Source organism: Oncorhynchus kisutch, linkage group LG19 (assembly GCF_002021735.2).
Source record: "Oncorhynchus kisutch isolate 150728-3 linkage group LG19, Okis_V2, whole genome shotgun sequence".
In the NCBI taxonomy this organism is placed as follows: Eukaryota; Metazoa; Chordata; class Actinopteri; order Salmoniformes; family Salmonidae; genus Oncorhynchus; species Oncorhynchus kisutch.
The window spans coordinates 46,138,551-46,161,333 of record NC_034192.2 but is presented as its reverse complement, the minus strand read 5'-3'; the positions used below and the strand labels follow the sequence as shown (position 1 = coordinate 46,161,333).

General features: G+C 43.8%; 1 protein-coding gene across 6 annotated transcripts in view; it reads left to right on the top strand.

The window, feature by feature from the left end:
• diaph2 (diaphanous-related formin 2) overlaps positions 1-22,783 on the top strand; it is a 717,979-nt gene that overhangs the window by 379,539 nt on the left and 315,657 nt on the right. For all 6 annotated transcript variants that reach the window (XM_031797927.1, XM_031797925.1, XM_031797929.1 and 3 more), the window contains 2 exons: positions 6,546-6,644; positions 10,579-10,673. In XM_031797927.1, the coding sequence (XP_031653787.1) occupies positions 6,546-6,644; positions 10,579-10,673 (194 nt within the window). The remainder of the gene's footprint in view (positions 1-6,545; positions 6,645-10,578; positions 10,674-22,783) is intronic.

Below are 22,783 nucleotides of genomic sequence, written 5' to 3'. Positions count from 1 at the left end.
TGGACCTCACTTTGTGCACTGGGGCATTGTCATGCTGAAACGGGAAAGGGCCTTCCCCAAACTGTTGCCAAAAAGTTTGAAGCACATAATCGTCTAGAATGTCATTGTATAGTGTAGCGTTAAGATTTCCCTTCACTGGAACTAAAGGGCCTAACCCGAACCATGGAAAAACAGCCCCAGACCATTATTCCTCCTCCACCAAACTTTATAGTTGGCACTATGCATTGGTGCAGGTAGTGTTCTCCTGGCATCCACCAAACCCAGATTAGTCCGTCAGACTGAAAAGATGGTGAGGCGTGGTTCATCGCTCCAGAGAGCATGTTTCCACTGCTCCAGAGTCCAATGGTGGCAAACTTTACACCACTTCAGCCGACCCTTGGCATTGTGCATGGTGATCTTAGGCTTGTGTGTGGCTGCAAGACCATGGGAACCCATTTCATGAAGCTCCCGACAAACAGTTCTTGTGCTGACATTGCTTGAGGCAGTGGTTCCTCAGCAGTTCTGTTCTGTGAGCTTGTGTGGCCTACCACTTTGCGGCTGAGCCATTGTTGCTCCTAGATGTTTCCACTTCACAATAACAACACTTACAGTTAACCTGGAGCAGCTCTAGCAGGGCAGAAATTTGACACACCCACTTGTTGAAAGGTGAGCTCTTCAGTAAGGTCATTCTACTGCCAATGTTTGTCTATGAAGATTGCATGGCTGTGGACTCAATTTTATACTCCTGTCAGCAACGGGTGTGGGTGAAATAGCCAAATTCACAAATTTGAAGGGGTGTCCACATACTTTTGTGTCTATATAGTGTATATCCAAAGCCTCCCTTTAGAGAAACCAGCTGCATCCCAAAGAACCAATATCCTTGGAAATAAATCGGTTTTTTTCCAATTCCGTTAAAATGTTTGAGTATTGCACATCTAGATGTGTGAGCTGCAGCTGAAGCAGGCATCGGCAGAACCCTATGGCTCTGCCTCTCTCAGAATCCATCTCCTTTAGAGGGGCTGGCAGCTCTGGTGGCTCAATCCCCAGCGTGAGTCAGAGAGATGGAGGACGGAACACATGTTTGCAGGCAGATTGCACATTCGGTGAGGAATAAATTGCCTACTGGACAGCCAGACTCCACATTGTCTGGTCCACTCTACGTCAGCCTGCCCTTAAATACATCTGTACAGGACCTGTCATCAATGCTTTCTTCAGTTTCTACTTTCGAAAAGGCCTCCCATCGCTCTGTGTTGTCGTCTGGTGGTTTGTTGTCTAGTGGTGGCTGCGCTTCGTCGGACCAGTCTCTGTCTCCGGAAGTTAACATATGGTAGTGTTTAGCTTTCTAATGCCCCGGGCCCTTCTGGCTGGTCTTTAGGGAGATATCTCATGGAAGACTACCAGCAAAATGATTGCGGCCCAGTCAACACAGCGAACGGCCAAGTGTGGAAGAACTCTGGTTATCAGGATCTCTCCAGAGCTAACCACCGTCCAAAACTCACATACAAGGCTCACACAGACGCCAAACCATCTTAAACTGTCCAAATCAGTTTATATTGCTTGTGTAGTTTATCTATTTTTTTTCAATAAAATCCTTCATTCTATGGTTGGCTCCTCTGGCCTTAATAAGCTGTTATACTCCCCTTCCTCTGGTAATGAAGTGTAACTATTATCCTGGGCTGGACCTAACATGCATATGATTATCTTGGCAAACGAAATAACTTCAGTGTTATTGTTTAACGGTCATTTGGAAACGTCTTTCTCTTTTTCGGTACCAGTCTCCTATGTGTTTCCCTCCCTTGATATGCCGTTCCGACAAAGCATTGGGAAAATCTCTCTGGTTATATTACACTGACACATTCTTGTAGTCTGACTGACATGGTCAAGATGAATCAGAAACCTCCTTTTCCCAAGTGCTCCATCTGGCCTTGCTTTAAACAATGCACGGTTTTTGCTGTGAATTTTAACCGACATGCTGCTCTACAGAAGTCATTCATATTTTAGTGTTATTTGTGTCCTACATGTACTCAGCATGTCTTACTCAAATTTAACATATCTGTGTGTGATCGGAGTTCTGAATAAAAACTTAACGAGCCATCACTATTGGTTGTTTCAGTGAAAGGCTTTTCGCTATGCGAGGCCCAGCTGCTGTCTAGCTCAGTTTACCACGTGCCCTGAGGAACACAACATGCTCCCACCCTGCTCATTCCTGTCCAAATGGACCTACCTCCTGATCTCATCGATAGCTCTCGCATAGACGCTAAGTGCTACTTTTGGTTCGCCAATGAAAACAATTACCACAGCCTCTCGCTGTTAATTTGTGATTAAGATTGCATTATTGCCATGTGTCGGGCCTGACAGCCTGTCATAGGAATGATACATCCTGACGAGAAATGGGCCCCATGCTTTCATTGTGCCCGACAGCTCCAGCAAACCTGCTGGCTGCCAATTTCACCCCCTTCCTCTACCCACCACAAACTGCTCTCTCATAAATGGATTCATGGAATATTGTATTAACAAATAAAGGGCTCTAAGAGAGGGATGGCGCTTGTTGGAGTCTTACATCTTAGCCACTGGGCAGTCAGTAAAACACGTTTGGTGCTGGCAAGTGGTTTTATCAACTGTCAAGCCATAGCCTTAAGGGGAGGTTGAGTGGTTAAGGTTTTACTTGGCAATCGCATAACTCTATTTATTTGCAAACTTTTGTTTAGGATGGAAACGAGGCTGATACCTAGTATAAGTGTTTTTTGGTCTGTTTTCCCGTTGCTTTGAAATGGCCACATGTAGTTATCCTGTCCACACTGGACACTGAATAAACTGGCAGGCAGTATGTGATTTCCCCTTCCAGGCCCCATCAGTCCACACATGGAGATATGAGGAAACATGCGGCGTGTGGCAGAATTGAATCAGTGAGCATGTATACTAGCAGATAGCAGCTAGATCAGGGATGGGCAACTGGTAGCCCCCGCCCGTTTTGTTGGCCCATGGACCAATAAAATAAAAAAGGTTTTGCACAAGGTCCTTTTTTTCTGGATCTTTGTAGAATTTCGATCCATTTTGAGTCGCACAAAATTGTGTGTTCTCTACTCCGACATTTAATCCACAGATAGAAGGGGACACCTAGTTATTTTCTAGTAATCTCTCCTTCAGTAGTAGTAGTCTTCTTCTACGACTATGACTACTTCTTCTGTCTACTTTATATGTCAGTTGGCAACCAATTTTAAGGTGCATTATCACCAACAGCTGGACTGGAGTGCCCACCTCCAGTGGGTATATGCTCCTAAAAAGCAATGAGGAGATGGGAGAGGCGTGACTTGCAGCGCGCTAAACGTAAAAAATAGAACTAAGTTACATTTTAGCAGACACTTGTTGATGTATGGATGTGGGTACCCAGATCCATGAGCCACTGCGGCCCCTCATGAGTTTCCCCACCCCCATCAAAGTTGCATATCTTTGAGCTAGATATAAGCTATCACCATCCCTCTCTCTAACCTATTCCGCTGCTGCTGCTTCTAACCCGAGCCCAGCAGGACAGGAAACGCACAATGGGACAATATCATATTGGAATGGGGCTGTAGGTCACCTAGGGGTTAAGAGTGTTAGGCCAGTAACCGAAAGGTTGCTAGTTTGAATCCCCGTGCCGACTTGGTGAAACACCTCTTGATGTACCCTTGAGCAAGGCACTTAATAATTCCATAATTTTTCCTGTAAGTCACTCTGGATATAAGTGTTTGCTAAATGTAAATTTAAAATAAAAAAAAATCTAGTGTGTCTGTTTTAGAGGACAGCTGAGGGTGAGGACAGCTGAGGCGCTGGCGAATGTTTCAACAGCGTCCCACAGAGAGTGTGAGGTACCCATGTGGAAGATCCAACTCGCACAAGGTGTGTGTGGGGGGGGGGGGGGGGGTCCAGGGCCCCGATATGGCCCATCGTTGTCCCACTTACTGCCTGCAAAAAAACATAGACCTCCCTGTGGGGAGATCAGTGATTCCTGATGTTTTATTTTCTCTGGGCCTCTAGTTACTTTGTCTGAGGCTTGGTCTCCGTGAGAAGCTCTTGGCCCATGAACAAGGCTCATCCAACCGTCTCACTGCACTTGACCCGGGGACTTATGGGTCCGTGATGTCATCGCCAGGGGACTTGTCATGGGGCACTTCACCTAATCTGAGCGTTTTGAATAATAGGCTGTATCCAAATGATGCGGAGATAAAAGTGGATACAGAAAATAATTCACCATGAAATGCAATGAAACAAGATCTTTTCACAGCCCTGTAAAATTAAAGGCCTCATAAAGTCATCTCCTCGGATTACAGTTTCACAATATATATCCTTTTTTTCACATGGAAGTCTGAATTGGATAAAACAGTTGTTTACAGTTTTCTACAACCATGTACCAGTTATTAATTTCTTAAACCGCCAATCATACATTCTTTCAGCCCAGAGGTTCATTGAACACATATAGGTTGGTCCTTATTGAACACTTACTGTATGTAGGTTTTCAAAACATTGTTTCACTCCTATGCATCTATCCACAAGATGTTTTAGAATTAAGGCTGGTTTACATCATATAAACAATTGTCGTAGCAACATCGTGACCATTTTATTGATTGTTGTTTATTGTCTGATATCAGACTTGCTGTCATTATGAAGTATAGACACAAAATGACAGCCTCTGCATGACGACAGCAGCCCGCTGCTTCAAATAGCATACCTTCTCTATTTTAACACCAATAAACCCATCCATTTTAAAATACATTCAGTAAATGTCAACCTAGCAAGCCAGGTAACTAAAAGCTAGCTGGCTAACCAGTTCAAATAATGAGTATAGCTGACAAGGTCTTAACTTTCGCTACTTTTGATGAATTCTAACCCCCAAAAACATAATCATTTACAAGGTAATGGTGAGCTTTCAGAAAATACATTTCTGCCACAGTGTGATGAAATAAAAGTAGCACTATGTCAAAATTCACACTTAAAAATTCAGAATAAAACTGAGGTCTGACTCTATACTAGCTTTGAGGGGTTAAATCATATTATTGAATCACCCTCCCTATTCCAGCAGCACAGTGTAAAGTATAAACAATATATTCCCTGAAGTGTTGTGTTGACAAACTGCCTGGTAGTGAGGCTGAGGCTGGTTGTGTTGGGTGCCTCAAGCAACATCTTCCCCTCACTACCAGCTCAGGAGATGCTGTTGCCTCTTGTTTCTTCAAATATGCAGATACTTTCTGGGGATCTGGTTGTTTGTTCTGGGTATTTCCTGGGAGACTCACACCTTGGGCTTAAATAAATAGAGGAGTTGTGATGATTAGCGGCGAGGTGCGCTGCCACTCCCATAAGCCATCTTGAGTCTTGAGGAGTTTTCCTCTCTCCTTCTGCCGCCTCCACCTGAGTATACTGTACATTCCTTCCTTCCTCCCTTCCTTATCTCTGTCTCTCCCTCCCTCCTGTTTTAAAGACAGTATGCTCACTCCCTAGGGGTGGCTCCCAGACAAAGGGGCCCTGTTAGTTTGTATGCATACGTACCTGTACGTGTGTATGTAAATAAGAATTATTATTATTTAATTATTATGTGTGTAGAGGTAAACTTAATAGGAACGATTGGCTGACACATAGTGTCACCTATACCGTGCGGAATCTCCCTGACACACTGTCATTAAGATTGGGGCCGGTCTCCTGAGTCGTACGCTGCTTGTGTGCTGCCTGCCTGTCTGTGTGCTGCCTGCCTGTCTGTGTGCTGCCTGCCTGTCTGTGTGCTGCCTGCCTGTCTGTGTGCTGCCTGCCTGTCTGTGTGCTGCCTGTCTGTCTGTGTGCTGCCTGCCTGTCTGTGTGCTGCCTGCCTGTCTGGGTGCTGCCTGCCTGTCTGTGTGCTGACTGCCTGTCTGTGTGCTGCCTGCCTGCCTGTGTTGCCTGCCTGTGTGGCGTGTGCCTGCCTGTGTGCTCAGTGGAGCAGCAGTGTGTGGTTCTCTCCAGGATTACGCTGGGAACACAATTATCTCCCTGGCTTTGGGAGGCTGACAGAACGAGCCTTGGGGAAGGGGAGCTGTGTTTGTCAACTATCTTACAACACGCACACACACACACACACACACACAAGCTGCTGCTGCAGGCTCGCTCCAGCAGACCAGGGCTTACATTAGTATTATACATGAATGTGAGAAACTAATATGGAGGGTCTAGCTGCTGTCGTCTAAATGGTGTAGATGTTACCTGGCAGGGTCTTTTTAGAGTGTAAAGCTTGGTTTCCATTGGCTTTAGAGCCCAGTTGGATGAGTGTGTTCCTGTGTTGGATTAAAAACTCTTTCATCACTCATATACTCCTTTTAAACACCACTTTGTCTTTGTTTCTCCATATGTGTAAGGCTCCCAATGTGTATTGTCACCTAGTGTGCTCATAACATAATGTGAATGTACATTTTCTAAATAAACCAGAATAATATATATTATGAAAATAACAAACTTAAGCAAACATTTAATCATTTCTTATGGGTCAAGGCCATTGCTACACTTTCCATACACCAGTTATGTTCCTCAGAATTGAATATGCATCCCTTCTGTTCTTTCTACAGTGAAAAATGAGGTGGATGAGACAGACGCCAGGGTGACGCAATTCAAGAAAAAGGCGAAGGAGCTGCGAATCCTGGACGCAAAGACGGCACAGAATTTGTGTAAGTACTCATTGCCCCTTTACCAAGCTTGTCCATCTGAGAAGAATGTCATTATGTCCCAGGAATGTTATAATTTAATTGTGAAAACTGTTTTTTAAAACGTAATTTGAGGCTATATGCTACCAGAATTTGGGCTCAATTAGGCACAGTGTGTTTTACAAATGCATGTTACATTCAGAGTACATGTGCCATATAACTCCGCATATAGGGCAGTTGCACTGTAGGACAGTCAACACCTACTAGCATTTTTTGCATTCAGGGCACAATGTGTTTTATCATTTCCTCCAGGATGGAGCAATTATGTGATTGCAGAATTCCCCGCATATTATGGGAAGGATTGACCCTTCACTGCACTGTTATCACATAAAACTGTTCCATCTCCACATTACAAAAAGTGTGCAATTTCAACCAATCACTGCAATTTAACCACATACAATTGTTCAATCAAGTCACACGCTAACAACCTTTTTTTGGTCAGAATTGCCGCAGCAAAATCAAGCATTTTTTGCCCGTAGAGATCACCAAAAAATGCAGCGAAATCCTGGAGGGACTGTTTTCTAAATACGTATTACATTCAGAGTATGTGTCATATAGCTCATCTAGCACATGGGGCTGTTGTACTGTAGGACGGTCAAGCTGTTTTGTTCGGCACTTATGATGACTAATGTTCTTAGGGATATTTGCATACCCTACAAACAGGAATATTGTTTTACCTGAGCTGTGGGTAAGTGCTTTCTTGGCAATGTGCTGGGGGTCATCACTGCTACAGATGGATGAAGTCCCAGCCCCCTCTGATACCATTTGTAAAATCAACACAGAACAGGATCAAGAGACAAGGCCGGGCGTTTGTTTTGTGATTTTCCCTAGCAGCAGGTGTGGACCATATGCTGTGAGCAACACCATCACTGTTTCTCTCTCCACCTCTGACCTCTGACCTGCTAGACTTCTTCCTGCATCCGATGACGAAGAAGGCTTGCCTGGAATTCAAATGGAATATCTCTTTGTTTTTCTATTGTTTGACCTAACTAACTTATCAGTGTATTGGAGCAATATTCAGTTTGGATTCCAGTTCTTCTTTCTCATAGTAGCATAGCTAGAATTTATCGATGGATAGCTTATGCCTTACCAAGGAGAACCCTCTGTCACATTGACAGCTCCAAGTCCCACCCCAGGAAATATTCATGCTTTCAATGCTAAAATAGCAGGTCACATAAATGCCACCTCTTCCCTTGTCTATCCCTGTTTGTGGTTCTACTGGATCTGAAAACAAAGTATGTTAACATGGAGGGAATATACTTTAAATCTCCAGGCTGCTGTTGAGGGGGTGGTGGCACAAGTAGGGGCTAAACTCATATGTCAAAACAGGGTGAGATAAAATCCCAGAAATAGCAACAATTAGCAACGACACCGCCCCCTCCATCTCCATCTACTCTCTGACTCTGATTCCAGTCATGTTGACAGTGCGGTATCAAGTATTGCTTCATATCATCACTGTTCTCTTGTGATTGACATATTAATGATTACATCGGGGAAATAATAGACGGTTGGTGTTGGGGCGGGGAGCCTTGCTGGAGTGGGTGTAAGGTGTGTGTGTGTGTGTGACAGTGGAATGGAAACCATGACTACTCTAGACTACCCGGCTGACTGACTCACCTGCATACTTACACACTAACATGCCTACTCATCCCCTCAGGAATATGCCTCTGCTTCATGTACTCAACTAATAGTGGTGGTGTGATGCCTCTTTGCTAGCTGGACATTGACTGGACACTGATGTATTGAATGGAAGTTGGGAAATTATACTCAAGCCCATTATGTCCTGTGAGAAGTCTCTGACTAACACTAACCACCTCCATCTACCTCCAGGTTTCTCATCATCCTCCCAGACTAACACTAACCACCTCCATCTACCTCCAGGTTTCTCATCATCCTCCCAGACTAACACTAACCACCTCCATCTACCTCCAGGTTTCTCATCATCCTCCCAGACTAACACTAACCACCTTCATCTACCTCCAGGTTTCTCATCATCCTCCCAGACTAACACTAACCACCTCCATCTACCTCCAGGTTTCTCATCATCCTCCCAGACTAACACTAACCACCTCCATCTACCTCCAGGTTTCTCATCATCCTCCCAGACTAACACTAACCACCTCCATCTACCTCCAGGTTTCTCATCATCCTCCCAGACTAACACTAACCACCTCCATCTACCTCCAGGTTTCTCAACACCCTCCCAGACTAACACTAACCAACTCCATCTACCTCCAGGTTTCTCATCATCCTCCCAGACTAACACTAACCACCTCCATCTACCTCCAGGTTTCTCAACACCCTCCCTGTCATAACATAATGGTCTCCTCAGTCCTCAATGACATTTTCAAGATTTGTGCTCTAAAAGAATCCTATTTATTTCTAAATGTAACCTGGGGATGGGTGTGGAGCAGTGGGGAACAGTCCAGCTGTAACAATATATGTGAGTGGGGGTTCTTACTCGAGGTCGTTCCATCTGTGCTGATATTGCCTATATAGTGCACTACCCTTGACCAAGACCCATAGGACTGAAAAGTAGTGCACTACCTAGATAATAGGGAGAATAGTGTACCATTTGGGATACAAACATGGATTAAAGTGTGATGAGCGCTGGACGGGGAGTGGGGTCAGGCATGCTGGAAATGGAGTCACCCCTCACCCATACTGTGCATAGTGATCTATCAGCATTAAATACACATGGAAAAACTGACATTTTTTTTTGTTATTTTCAACGGTTGTCCACAAGGAATTCTACCACCCGTTTTGGCATGAGCCAAGTTCATTTCCCTCTATTGAGTCTGTGCTTTAACGTTATAGGCGCCGAAAGAGAAGAAGAATGATCAGACTTCACTATTGTTTTTTCAATTGTTCTTTATTTTCCATCCTCCACTCTTCATACAAATCTGATCTCTTTGCCAAGCTTGATATAATGTATTCAGCGTTGTTCAGAGCCCTTCAAGGTTTTTGTGGTGGTTGATAGATATATTATGAAATAAAATGTCTCCGTGAGACTGGAACTGGAATTAAATAAGTATATGCATCTGCCATTTAGAAATTGTTGAAAGGCAAGTCAGATAGCTGATGATGCAACAGATGAGCTGAAACTTTCTCTTCCACCAATTAAAATGTAACACCATCGAAAAATTAAAAAATACTCCCATGCAAGTTGTTCAACTTCCCACAGTTGAAAATACAAAATGTAATTTGAGAACCTGCTAAATGAGTTGCTTGTTGAGGACATTAACTTTTTTTGAATCTGATGTGAACACACAGAGGAAGTGGACTGGCATGGAGTGGGCATGCTATAGCAGCTGTGAAGACACTCATTACCAGACCTCCACTGGTGACTCCCAGCATACCAGCCTACCAGCCATCAGGTCCAAATTCCCCCTGAGGGCCTCCTCCAGGCCCACCCTGGAGACTGGGGCTCCTGCTGAGAATGCCTGCCTAGGATTCAGCAGTCTCCTCGCATTCCATGTAACTCTCAGAGCTGCTGTTCTCGCTGGGAACCTTGCTAAGATGTAGCGGGGCTAGCGAGGTTCTTGACCACCCCTCACCCACAATTTACAAGGGCATTACTTATTTGAGTTTCTGTCCTTGTGTTATGTTGAATCTGCAATTTAACCAAAGGTTAGGGGATTGACATATCAAGTCATTATCTGGTAATCGGTGCCCAAAATTGGTGTTATTTCAACTGGCTTCTATTGTCACTGGGAAATGTGGATGTTTTTGTCAGACGGACACAAACAATCCCATTGAAGGGCTGAAAGTGTATTACTTTTCCCAGTGTCAGGTTTGATCTGGGCTCGTGAAAGGTGAAAGCTCTCTTTTGAACCTGCCGGTCTAATAAAAAAAAGGGAGGAAAATGACTCCCCTCTTCCCATTTCTATCACAACAGCAATTTTCCTGGGCTCATTCCGGCTGCCTTATGAAGAGATCCGGGACATTGTGCTGGAGGTGGACGAGGGGAGGCTGAGCGAATCACTGATCCAGGTGAGTCCAACCTTCCGTCTGACCCCTGTGTGTGTATTTGTGTGCGTGCTGAGTGAAATTGTTATATTGACTGACGTCAGTTCAACTATTTGAATTCCATTTAGTTCTGTGAGCTTGGTGTGCAGTTCCTGTAGAGATAAATCAGATCAAGCCTGAACTGTGCAATGTAGTATAGAGTTATAGTTTCCAACAGGCCAATATTCTATATAGTTTAGTGCAGAAAACATGGTCAATAACTACAATGACCATAATCCATTCCACACTCGCTTAAACTTGTCCGGTCTGTGCGGAGCAGAAACAAACTGAGAGAAGAGAGAACGCGCGATGGAGAGGGATTGAAAAAGTTGCTTCGTGAGCCTGAGAATACACGATGCAAGTGATTGATATTTTCTGTTTAGCAGTCATTAAAGTATGCCTTATTTACTTTGAATAACTTCTAAAATAGGGATTTTGTCAGACAGCATAAGCAACAGCTCTATAGAGATCAGATGATGACTTGGAATGAAATAAAACACATTTTTTATTAAAGTAAAGTAATGTGAATAAATTATGATAAGCAGTAATGTCAGTCACTGTCATCATGGGACATGTATGAATTGTTTTATTATGTGTTGTTACAGCAGTCAACACACATAAAGCATAGTGCATTTAATGTAAAAAAATAAAAATAAAAAGTTTTATCCAAACCTAAATCGGAAAATGTGATTCTTTTTTAAATAATTGCACCGAAACCGAACTGACCTCAAAAAGCACTAATTGCTCAGCACGATCGTGTGTGTTTGTGGGTGTGCATGTGGCCATGTGTGTGTGTGTATCAGAGGAGGCTGTTGGGATGAGCTATAGGAGGACAGGCTCATTGTAATAGCAGTCAGCCCCACCCCATTCTCCCAGACCATAGGGACCTTCCATTCATAATAAATGGTATGGGACATGGCTTGGCAAAACTCTCCAACTCCACCCTCCTTTCCCCCACCCGTGATTGATGATCTAGCTAGAGGCACCCTATTTAGACTTTGCTTCTGTGTTCCTTGTCTGGGAGAACGCAATAATTGCAAGTGGGGCGTCTGGTTTGAGGTAGAGATGCATCGGCTTGGCACAAAAGGCCCAATCTGCATTGACATCGCCTGCCCAATCTTTATCGCTCTTGTCCTGTAGCCCATTTGCCTTTTGTGTCTGTCTGTCTAATGTGAAGTAGGAGGCATATAGAAAGGGGATGAGTGAATTAAAAAGGAGCACATTTCTATGTAAGCTTGGCAGTCAAAGTCTCTGTGAGATTGATCACTAGTGAGTATCGGTCTTGTCGCCCCTGTGCGGTGAGCTGTGTCTCTGTCTTGACTGGAACACAAGCAGTCTGTCGGCCTTTCTCACTCAGCAAAATAGATAACCTTGCAGATAGGTAGTGAAGACACACAGCACTTCTTCTTCTCCTTTGCATCTTCTTTGCTCCAAGCCCCACCGCCACTTTGCCGAGGAACAGGGAATCTAACACGGTAACCTTTTTCCACATTCAGCCTTTCTGTTGAGGAGAGATGAATCTGTCAACAGAACAGCGGACATATACCATCCCATCGCCGTTCCCCATCCCTGTTCCACACACACACGCACACATGGCCCAGGGGAAACGAACACCCCTTAATGTCCCCTCACTTGAACACTCGGTGCCTCATGCAGTCCTAAGTGCAGCCATGGGAAGCGGTAATATCCCTTATTGGTTGTGTCGCTGGGCGGACTTGGGGAATGGAGCGGTGGCTTGGTGTGAAGAGGGTTGTTGGTAAGTGGTGATGTCTGAGAGGATAGGCGCCAGGGGAGATATGGATGCAGGTTGATTCAGAAGGGGAAGAGAAAGCCTCCCGCTGGGATGACACGGCCCTTAGTGTGGTCTCCCATCTCAACTCATCCCACTGATTAATCACATTACGCTGACTGCTCTCTGCCGCACACCAATCACCATTTACACACACACATGGCTGCACACACAGCCAGGCTAGGATGATAATGTGGATGCTGCTATGAGGTAGTGAGCGTGATGGTGATGTCATAAAGATGGAAGGAGGGAGGCTTTGAGAGATGTGTTAGGTACAGAGAGTGGTTCTCTGTGGAGAAGGATGGGTGTGAGAGGACAATTTCATTCTGCCTCTCGATTCGCCTCAAGCAAAGGTCAAAGGGCAGAGTGAGAAGAGCCTGGTCTGGCCCTCCTTCAAACTGCGGTCAAGGAGGAGTCGGCCCCCAGGAGACGAGAGCGAGAGATGGGCGTGAGTGGCCTCACCGTCACCCCCTTCACCAAATTGACCGCAACAGAGAAATCAAGAAAATGGTATACGTAGATCAAGGGCCTCTGTAGTCCTCTCACGGTGACACCGATACCGTCCCTGCTCAATATGGCCTAGGGATCCCAGGGAGCCATTCCCATTAGGCAGACTATTTATTGAAAATCCACTTCAGTTTGAAAGGGCACCTCTGCTACAGCTCTTTCAAGGAGGAATGTTGGATGTGGATGAATGGAATAAAAAAAGATGGATAGGTAAATAAATAGGAGGGAGTGAAGGAGGGCTCTTAATGTATATAAGACCTTATTCAATCACATAATCTTCCCGGCCCCATGTCGTCATGTCTAATGCAATGATTTTTCAGCGAAACGTTGCGGCATGCCGGCCTTGACATATCCATCTGTACGATGTGTCAACCAGTCCGAGTGGAATACATATCGAAGTTGATTGGCTCTCCTTACTTTGCATTAGTAGCCATCAGCGCCCCCAGCTTATGATGTACAGGTCCCTGAACTTCGGCAGTCATCACCAAACTCTCACCACCATTCATCCAGCACATCCATCCATAGGAATCTGCCTCTTCCATCTTATTAGCTTTACCTATGTCCTCACTCAATACAGATTCCCTTCCCCTCAGTACAGATACCCTTCCCCCTCAGTACAGATTCCCTTCCCCCTCAGTACAGATTCCCTTCCCTCCAGTACAGATCCCCTTCCCCCTCAGTACAGATCCCCTTCCCCCTCAGTACAGATTCCCTTCCCCCTCAGTACAGATTGCCTTCTCCCTCAGTACAGATTCCCTTCCCCCTCAGTACAGATTCCCTTCCCCCTCAGTACAGATTCCCTTCCCCCTCAGTACAGATTCCCTTCCCCCTCAGTACAGATTCCCTTCCCCCTCAGTACAGATTCCCTTCCCCTCAGTACAGATTCCCTTCCCCTCAGTACAGATTCCCTTCCCCTCAGTACAGATTCCCTTCCCCTCAGTACAGATTCACTTCCCCTCAGTACAGATTCACTTCCCCTCAGTACAGATTCATTTCCCCTCAGTACAGATCCCCTTCCCTTCAATAGATTCCCTTCCCCTCAGTACAGATTCCCTTCCCCTCAGTACAGATTCCCTTCCCCTCAGTACAGATTCCCTTCCCCTCAGTACAGATTCCATTCCCCTCAGTACATATTCCCTTCCCCTCAGTACAGATTCCCTTCCCCTCAGTACAGATTCCCTTCCCCTCAGTACATATTCCCTTCCCTCCAGTACAGATTCCCTTCCATCCATTACAGATTCCCTTCCACCCAGTACAGATTCCCTTCCCCCAGTACATATTCCCTTCCCCCCAGTACAGATTTCCTTCACCCCAGTACAGATTCCCTCTGTGAATAATGTCCCTTTGCAGTCAGCTGCTACTCTATGATCTTCTGATTTTGGCTTTATTCAAGGTTGCAGAAAGTTCAGTTATGGATGTCAGCACCATTTCTTCATCGGCACGTACCCAGAAAGACGTCAGAAGACCCCTGCGTGTCGGCACAAAAGTCCCACCGTAACGATTAGATCAAAAGGTGGCAAAACAGTTCATTTATTTGTTATAAAAGTTTGCCCAGTAAAAAGTGGGAACGCGTTACAGCAAAACTGAGGCAAAGGTCTCCTTGAAAAGGCCGGCGGGTTGACAAAGGTCTCCTTCAAAAGACCGGCGGGCTGACAAAGGTCTCCTTCAAAAGACCGGCGGGCTGACAAAGCCATTCAGTGCTGTTGTGAACCATGAACAGAGGAGGTTGTGAAAGAGACATGTGGAAGTGCATTGTCTGGGCAGGCTCATGCAATCCCAGTTGGGGGGAGGAGGGGGTCTGGTTCCATTGTGTTTGGCCCCCCTCCAGTGCCTTTCAGCAACCCCCACCACCCCCGGACAGGGAAGACTGGCAGGTTCAGCATCGACTCCCATTGTCTGCACCGTGACAAGGCCACAACCTGAGGCCCTCAACTCGCACTCCCCGCCTCGCACTTTATTCAGCCCAAATAATAACAGTTCAGCCACGATTTAAAACACTGGTGCTCTGTTCAGCCTGGTTCAGGTGCATGATTCCCTCTGACGTAAATCACCGCACCAGTGGGATCAGGGGTTTCGTGGACTGGGGAATGGGCTCCAACTGCTACACTGACACACAGTAGGCTTAACTGGTAGTGATACACCGATATGACATTTTTGTCAAATACCAATATTTTCCTTGCAAAAAAAACGATTTTTGCAGCCTTTTAAGCATTCTAGTACAGCTCCATAGTTAACACACACACATGGACACAGCTGTCTAAGGCACTGCATCTCCGTGCAAGAGGTGTCACTACAGTCCCTGGTTCAAATCCAGGCTGTATCACATCCGACCGTGATTAGGAGTTCCATAGGGCAGCACACAATTGGCCCAGTGTCGTCCGGGTTTGGCCGGGGTAGGCCATCATTGTAAATAAGAATTTGTTCTTATCTGACTTGTCTAGTTAAATAAAGGTTACACACACTGACCAACAATGTATTTTGTTGGAATTAATGTATGTCCCCATTACCAGTAAAACATCATCAAAACCCATTTCTTTCACTTACTTGCTGTGCTGTTTCGTTGTTCAGTCATTTCATTCTCAACCAGGATTGCATCATACTTGTCAAGCAGGGAAGTTTCAGGCCTCTCCATGGCCTCTCATCCTTGGTGCACACTGTCACTATGTCCGTTTCTATCTTGTCCAGCCTCGAATGTAACATTTCTTGTCTGCATCGAAGTAGCGGTCCTTGTATATAGCATTGAGCATGGTGGCAACACTGTAAAGAGAGAATGCCACCAAATCGCTTCTTCACGGTCTGTGTGGGCAGTTTTGTTGCCGGGGCAAACTGTAGTCAAGGGCAACCGTTTCATTCGCCAATGTGGGCAAGTAAAAACGGGAAAAGGGGCCATCTTCACTCCATAGACACTCGCACACTAGCTACTAGCTAACTGGTTAGCTTAGCATTGGCAAAGTCAGAATGGGCATGCACACTCCACTCGTGTGTGACATAATCGGTGGCGTTAGAATTAGGAATTAGAATACAAATATTACACTGAACAAAATATAAATGCAACATGTTAAGTGTTTGTCCCATGTTTCATGAGCTGAAAAAAAAGATCCCAGAAATGCTACATACGCACATAAAGCTTATCACGTCTGCTGCAGGCGCAGTTGATGAGCTTATTTCTCAAGTCAGTTGTTCGAATGGAGCTAGCTAGTGTGTTCATGTTTCCAAGTTCCAAACTTGTTCAAAAATGCCATTGAAATGGCAGCAGCGGTATGACAATCAGAATATTCATGAGCATGCAACACGACTGTCCTCAGTGCGAAATCCTCGATGACCCACTGTGCTGTCGGACTTAGCATGCTCATGGGGCTGATATCTCTGGTCCAAATATCAGTCATAAAGCTAACAGCAGTGACGCTATTACTGTGTAACTTCGGTAGGACAACATCAACAACATAAAAAAGTGTATCCGTGCTCGACCAGTCAGCGAAAGCCAACATCACCCACAACAGAGAACGGTTGATTGTCAAGGGCAATGAATTCCATTATCTTGTGGTTAATGGATTTCGCCTTTGAGTTGTTGCCCTGATATTTACTTACTCTTTCAAATGACTGCTCGACTTGTTGACTGCTCGATCAACACAGCAGACATTGTGGGCTAGTTTAGGAATGCTGTGCTTGCACATGTAGCGCAACATTTTACGTGGTGTCAGTATGTCATGTACCTACATTATATCCAAAGATGTTCTCATCTATCTGTGTTGTACAGGTATGCACGTCAGCTTTGTCATCGGTTTTTCACATCGGCGTTAAACTAGACATCGGAGCGAATCCAATGTTGGCATTTTTGGCTAATATCGTCCGATTCCGATATGTTCACCGATATATCGTGCATCCCTATTAATTGGCATACTGGTGATATTGGGTTTGGTGCCCTTGTGCGGTTGGTGACAACTGAGCACAAGAAGGCTAAACAATCCACAGATCATTAATGAGCTCCTCTCAGGCTGGGTTACTTACTGAGATAATACACTGCTAGCTACAACACAGTGGGTAGAAACCTAGAGCTGTGAAAGCTCCTTTCCATGCTGGGTCATTTACTGAGATAATACACTGCTAGCTACAACACAGTGGGTAGAATCATAGAGCTGTGAAAGCTCCTTTCCATGCTGGGTCATTTACTGAGATAATACACTGCTAGCTACAACACAGTGGTTAGAATCATAGAGCTGTGAAAGCTCCTTTCCATGCTGGGTTACTTACTGAGATAATACACTGCTAGCTACAACACAGTGGGTAGAAACCTAGAGCTGTGAAAGCTCCTTTCCATGCTGGGTTACTTACTGAGATAATACACTGCTAGCTACAACACAGTGGGTAGAATCATAGAGCTGTGAAAGCTCCTTTCCATGCTGGGTTACTTACTGAGATAATACACTGCTAGCTACAACACAGTGGGTAGAAACCTAGAGCTGTGAAAGCTCCTTTCCATGCTGGGTTACTTACTGAGATAATACACTGCTAGCTACAACACACTGGGTAGAATCATAGAGCTGTGAAAGCTCCTTTCCATGCTGGGTTACTTACTGAGATAATACACTGCTAGCTACAACACAGACCTAGAGCTGTGAATGCAGCACCACACAGCTAGACAAAAAGACACAGCTACAGCTGCTTTTTTATGCTGGCCATTTGAAGGGATTTGTTAGAGGATCTAGTTTTCCAAGATTTGGAAGACATTTCAAGGTCTCCTTAGATAATATAATTGACAGGCTTTAATAGGTTTTTAGGTTATTTTAGGGAGTTTACAAGTAAGTCAACCTTGTCTGATTTAAAACATCACGTTTGTAAACCCTCATGTTCTTCCGACTGGGCACACAATGGTTCCATGGATGACTGTTAGGAACCTCTTAGAGATCTCACATACATGAAGTCCTGTAATACCCCGCAGCGCTTGTAGTATTCTTTGAGGTCTTAATCAGTTTCCCTCCCTACATCATATGAACGCTAACCCACGGCCCCGGCTCCACTAGGTATAGTCCTTCAGGCAGAGAGAGGGAGTCTGTGATGTTTAATTGGCCTTCATTTCCAAATTAGCCATGTCACATCAATGCTCGTCATACTGTAGCACTGACCTGAGTGCATCAAAGCTAATGCATACACACAAAGAAATAAGAATAGCAGCAACAACAAAATAGAAGACGATGAATACACAATGCCAGATCTATGAACCCTTTGGGCTGTTGTGATTATTTTTCTGTGGCAATCATGAGGTATTTTCAAGCTGCTTATCCCCAACCAAGGGCATGAATAGAGCCCAACCGATATATCGGTTCACTGATATTATCGGCCGATAATGGCCTCTTACCGCTATATCGGTGTCGGACCATAACCGATATTCAAACGAGAATGATAAAAGGGAATTGTATGCTTATCTGAACACTTGCGACCATTTTCATGACATGTCATCAATTTCACAATGAATGAAATCAAGTTTATTTATTGGACAATTGCTCATTTGGATGGCAATTTATGAGAATTCAGTGTGAAAATGTATACTTTTTGATTGTCCCGGCGTGAAACAGTATATCGGCAGAAGTTTCAGTCAATTTTGTCCTGCAAAAAATGTAAATCTTATCGGACCTAAAAAAAAAAACGTATTGGTCGGACTCTAGCCATAATAGCTAATAGAAAATGACTCAACTATTAGATTGGTTTGATGAGATCTTCATTCAGCCTTAGACAGAGGGAGGGAAACATAGAACTTTCTAGATTTCTCAGGGAAGACTGGTGTCAATGGGGAAGGTTGGGCGTCTATCATCGACACATTTGCATCATTTTTAGTCAATCCCGTGGATGTTTTGATGTACTGTGACAACTGTGTGGCGCTAAGGCTCTCTCACTGACTCCACATTCAACATGAAAAGTGAACTGTCAGTGGCTCTTTTGAGCCCAGCTTAAGAAACTTCTGAGGACTTGACTGCTAGAACTCCTGGTGATCTGTTATCTCTTCCACCAAGGCCTTAGCTGTCACTCACTCAGGCTGGGGCCAGATGAAAATGCTAAATATTTACTCACTTTTGGTGTGTGTGTGTGTGTGTGTCAAGTTAAATGTGTGTGTGTGTTTGTGCGCGAGGGACTGTGTTTTGTGTTTGTGTGCATGTGCTAGCGCACGTGTGTGTGTCTAAGTTTGCATGTGTGTGGTAAAGCTCAGGCTCAACGGTTGATGCTGCCCGGGGAGGGATTTTTTTTGCAGAATATCAGAGTGGTTCCTTAATGTTTTAGGTTGGCCGATGTATTTAATATTACCCCATCTCCTGTTCAAAAGGAAAGGCTAATGACTACACGGCTCTGCTCGGCTTATTTAGTTGTAATTAATACATGTTGTGTGCAAATGCGCTACATTTCGAGAGTACGTATTAAGAGAAGAAAATTACTTTTGGATATTAAGGGAAATACCAAGGGTCTTTTTATTGTGTTTAAGGCTTAACGGTTAAATATGGGCACATCATTTGAACGAAGTCATGGTAAATAGCAGACCTTGACTTTAACAGTGGGAGATATTGTGTACCCATGTAGCGCTCCAGTAATAACCATGGAATAGTTTGCATATTGAAACATACTGTGTTTATTTTGTACTTAGCTTTGTGGCACATAGCCTACCATGTTTTGATTAACATTGGAGGATTTGTCTAAAAGGGATGCTTAGATACTGTGATCATGTTATGCAAAGCTGTTAAATACAGCTGTCACACACACACACACACACACACACACACACACACACACACACACACTGTTATCAAGGCCCTGAGTTAAATCCAAGGGTACTGAATGTACCAGTCGTTAAAACTGACGTGACACCCCAGTCTAGTCAATCTGAGTGTTGACAATAGTAGTCAGGAAACTCACACTACAACTCATTTCCTGTCTCTGACCCTTCACTTCCCCAGCTCTAGTCCTAGACTGCACCCCAATGACACACTAGTCCCTATGGGTCCTGGTCAAACGTAGTGCACTATAGATGGAATAGGGTGCCATTCAAGACACATCCCTGCTGGTAGTGGTGTGTTCAGCCCACTGACTCTTTTAATTTCCTTTACACTATCTATTACTGTGTTTGTCTGCTAGCAGTCTTGTGGTGGTCTGTAAGGCAAGACTTGTTTGCCTGGCCTTACCTTTGTCCTATAGTCCTTTAGGATGTTATATCTCTCACACTGTGCATCTGTCGATGTGTTGGACTCTAGAACATTTCATTAAAGTGACAAGCCCTGTTCTGGTAAAAACTGAGGGATGGGGCTGGAGAAATGTAACCACTCTCAAATTCAAAGACAGAGCTATGGATGCAAAGACTGACCATCCTTGATGTCAAAATTATAGTTTTAACAATGTTTTAGGCTACATAGTGTCTGTTTACATTTACTTTGTTTACAAACATTGGAGTAAAACACGCTTACAGTATATTTTTGCTTTTGATGTGGTACACCAGTTGAACTAAGTCCATGAGTGAATTACAAGTTATATTCTTTGCACAATCATTGGGTACATATCATTAAAATAGATTTAGCAAATTGCTCGTTTAAGGGTATACCAGGAAGTGAGAGTTTTTTGAAAGACAAAGTGTAAGTGATGCATATCTTCTTGTTAAAGCGATATGCTTTCTGCTGTTTTGTTGTTTTCTCGACGTTAGATCTATCCTCTACGCCTTCCAGAAAAACCTTAAATACATTTTACAAACTGCATGTTGTGACATTTTTCTATGGTAATTAAAATGACATGTTTAAGTGAATGTCTCTCACAAGGCAGTAAGGCCCACGGCCACTATTAGTCACAATTACAAACTGAGAGCAGGTTTACTGCACGCCTTATTACATGCTGCAGGAGAAACACTTTGTAGATTAAGTGTATTCATGTCAATTATGGCAAGATGTGGCCGTTGAAAAAAAACACAAAAAAAATCATGCTCTTTGTGTGTGTGTGTTACTGCATCAGTACTCCACTACAAACCTCTTGTGTGTGGGCAGATTTTGTCTGGTTCTGAATTGTGATGTTTTTCCCTCTTCTTTTGGAGTCACCCCAAAAAAAATTTGTTTTGTTGAGTTACTTTCTCTCCATGTTCGCCATCAGTTTGCACTGACAGTACTGTATGTCCCCCCAGTCAAACATAAAGCCAGCCTTTCTTTAGTGTTCGACCCTATCGACAGGCTCTACCTGGGAGAGGAAATGTTCTAGTGTAATGTTCCCCGCTGGAATTTAGATTTCAAAGGAATGTGTTCTTACTCTTTACAGTCTCATTTAACCATTTCATTTGGTCAATATTATTGAGGAGGTGCTCTTCATTTTATACAGGAGGAATTTACATAGTGACGACCTGTATTGAAAACATGCATGTATATGGATGACAGTGTATATTGTATCTATGGTGGAATAGACTATTGATAGGCATCATATTAAATAGTATCATGTCATTACATGCCTGTGTACACACTTGCATCATATTGCACACACACACACACACACACACACACACACACACACACACACACACACACACACACACACACACACACACACACACACACACATACACACACACACACACACACACACACACACCACTCAAGGGTGAAAGCTTAACTTTTCACTTTGATATGAGTTCTTAGCATCTACAGCAGAAGATTCTCACAAATATTTAAACTATTTAATTTGGTGGATTTCTTCATAGGTGTAGTAGAACATAATGGTTGTGTAGTAGAACGTAATTGTTGTGTAGTAGAACATAATGGTTGTGTAGTAGAACATAATGGTTGTGTAGTACAACATAATGGTTGTGTAGTAGAACATAATGGTTGTGTAGTAGAACATAATGGTTGTGTAGTAGAACGTAATGGTTGTGTAGTAGAACGTAATGGTTGTGTAGTAGAACGTAATGGTTGTGTAGTAGAACGTAATGGTTGTGTAGTAGAACGTAATGGTTGTGTAGTGGAACGTAATGGCTGTGTAGCAGAACGTAATGGTTGTGTAGGAGAATGTAATGGTTGTGTAGGAGAACGTAATGGTTGTGTAGGAGAACGTAATGGTTGTGTAGGAGAACGTAATGGTTGTGTAGTAGAACGTAATGGTTGTGTAGTAGAACATAATAGTTGTGTAGTAGAACATAATGGTTGTGTAGTAGAACATAATGGTTGTGTAGTACAACATAATGGTTGTTTAGTAGAACATATTGGTTGTGTAGTAGAACATAATGGTTGTGTAGTAGAACATAATGATTGTTTAGTAGAACATATTGGTTGTGTAGTAGAACACATTGGTTGTGTAGTAGAACACAATGGTTGTGTAGTAGAACGTAATGGTTGTGTAGTAGAACGTAATGGTTGTGTAGTAGAACGTAATGGTTGTGTAGTAGAACATAATGGTTGTGTAGTAGAACATAATGGTTGTGTAGTAGAACATAATGGTTGTGTAGTAGAACGTAATGGTTGTGTAGTAGAACATAATGGTTGTGTAGTAGAACGTAATGGTTGTGTAGGAGAACGTAATGGTTGTGTAGGGGAACATAATGGTTGTGTAGTAGAATGTAATGGTTGTGTGGTAGAATGTAATGGTTGTGTAGTAGAACGTAATGGTTGTGTAGTAGAACATAATGGTTGTGTAGTAGAACGTAATGGTTGTGTAGTATAACATAATGGTTGTGTAGTAGAACGTAATGGTTGTGTAGTAGAATGTACTGGTTGTGTAGGAGAACATAATGGTTATGTAGGAGAACATAATGGTTGTGTAGTAGAATACAATGGTTGTGTAGTAGAAGGTA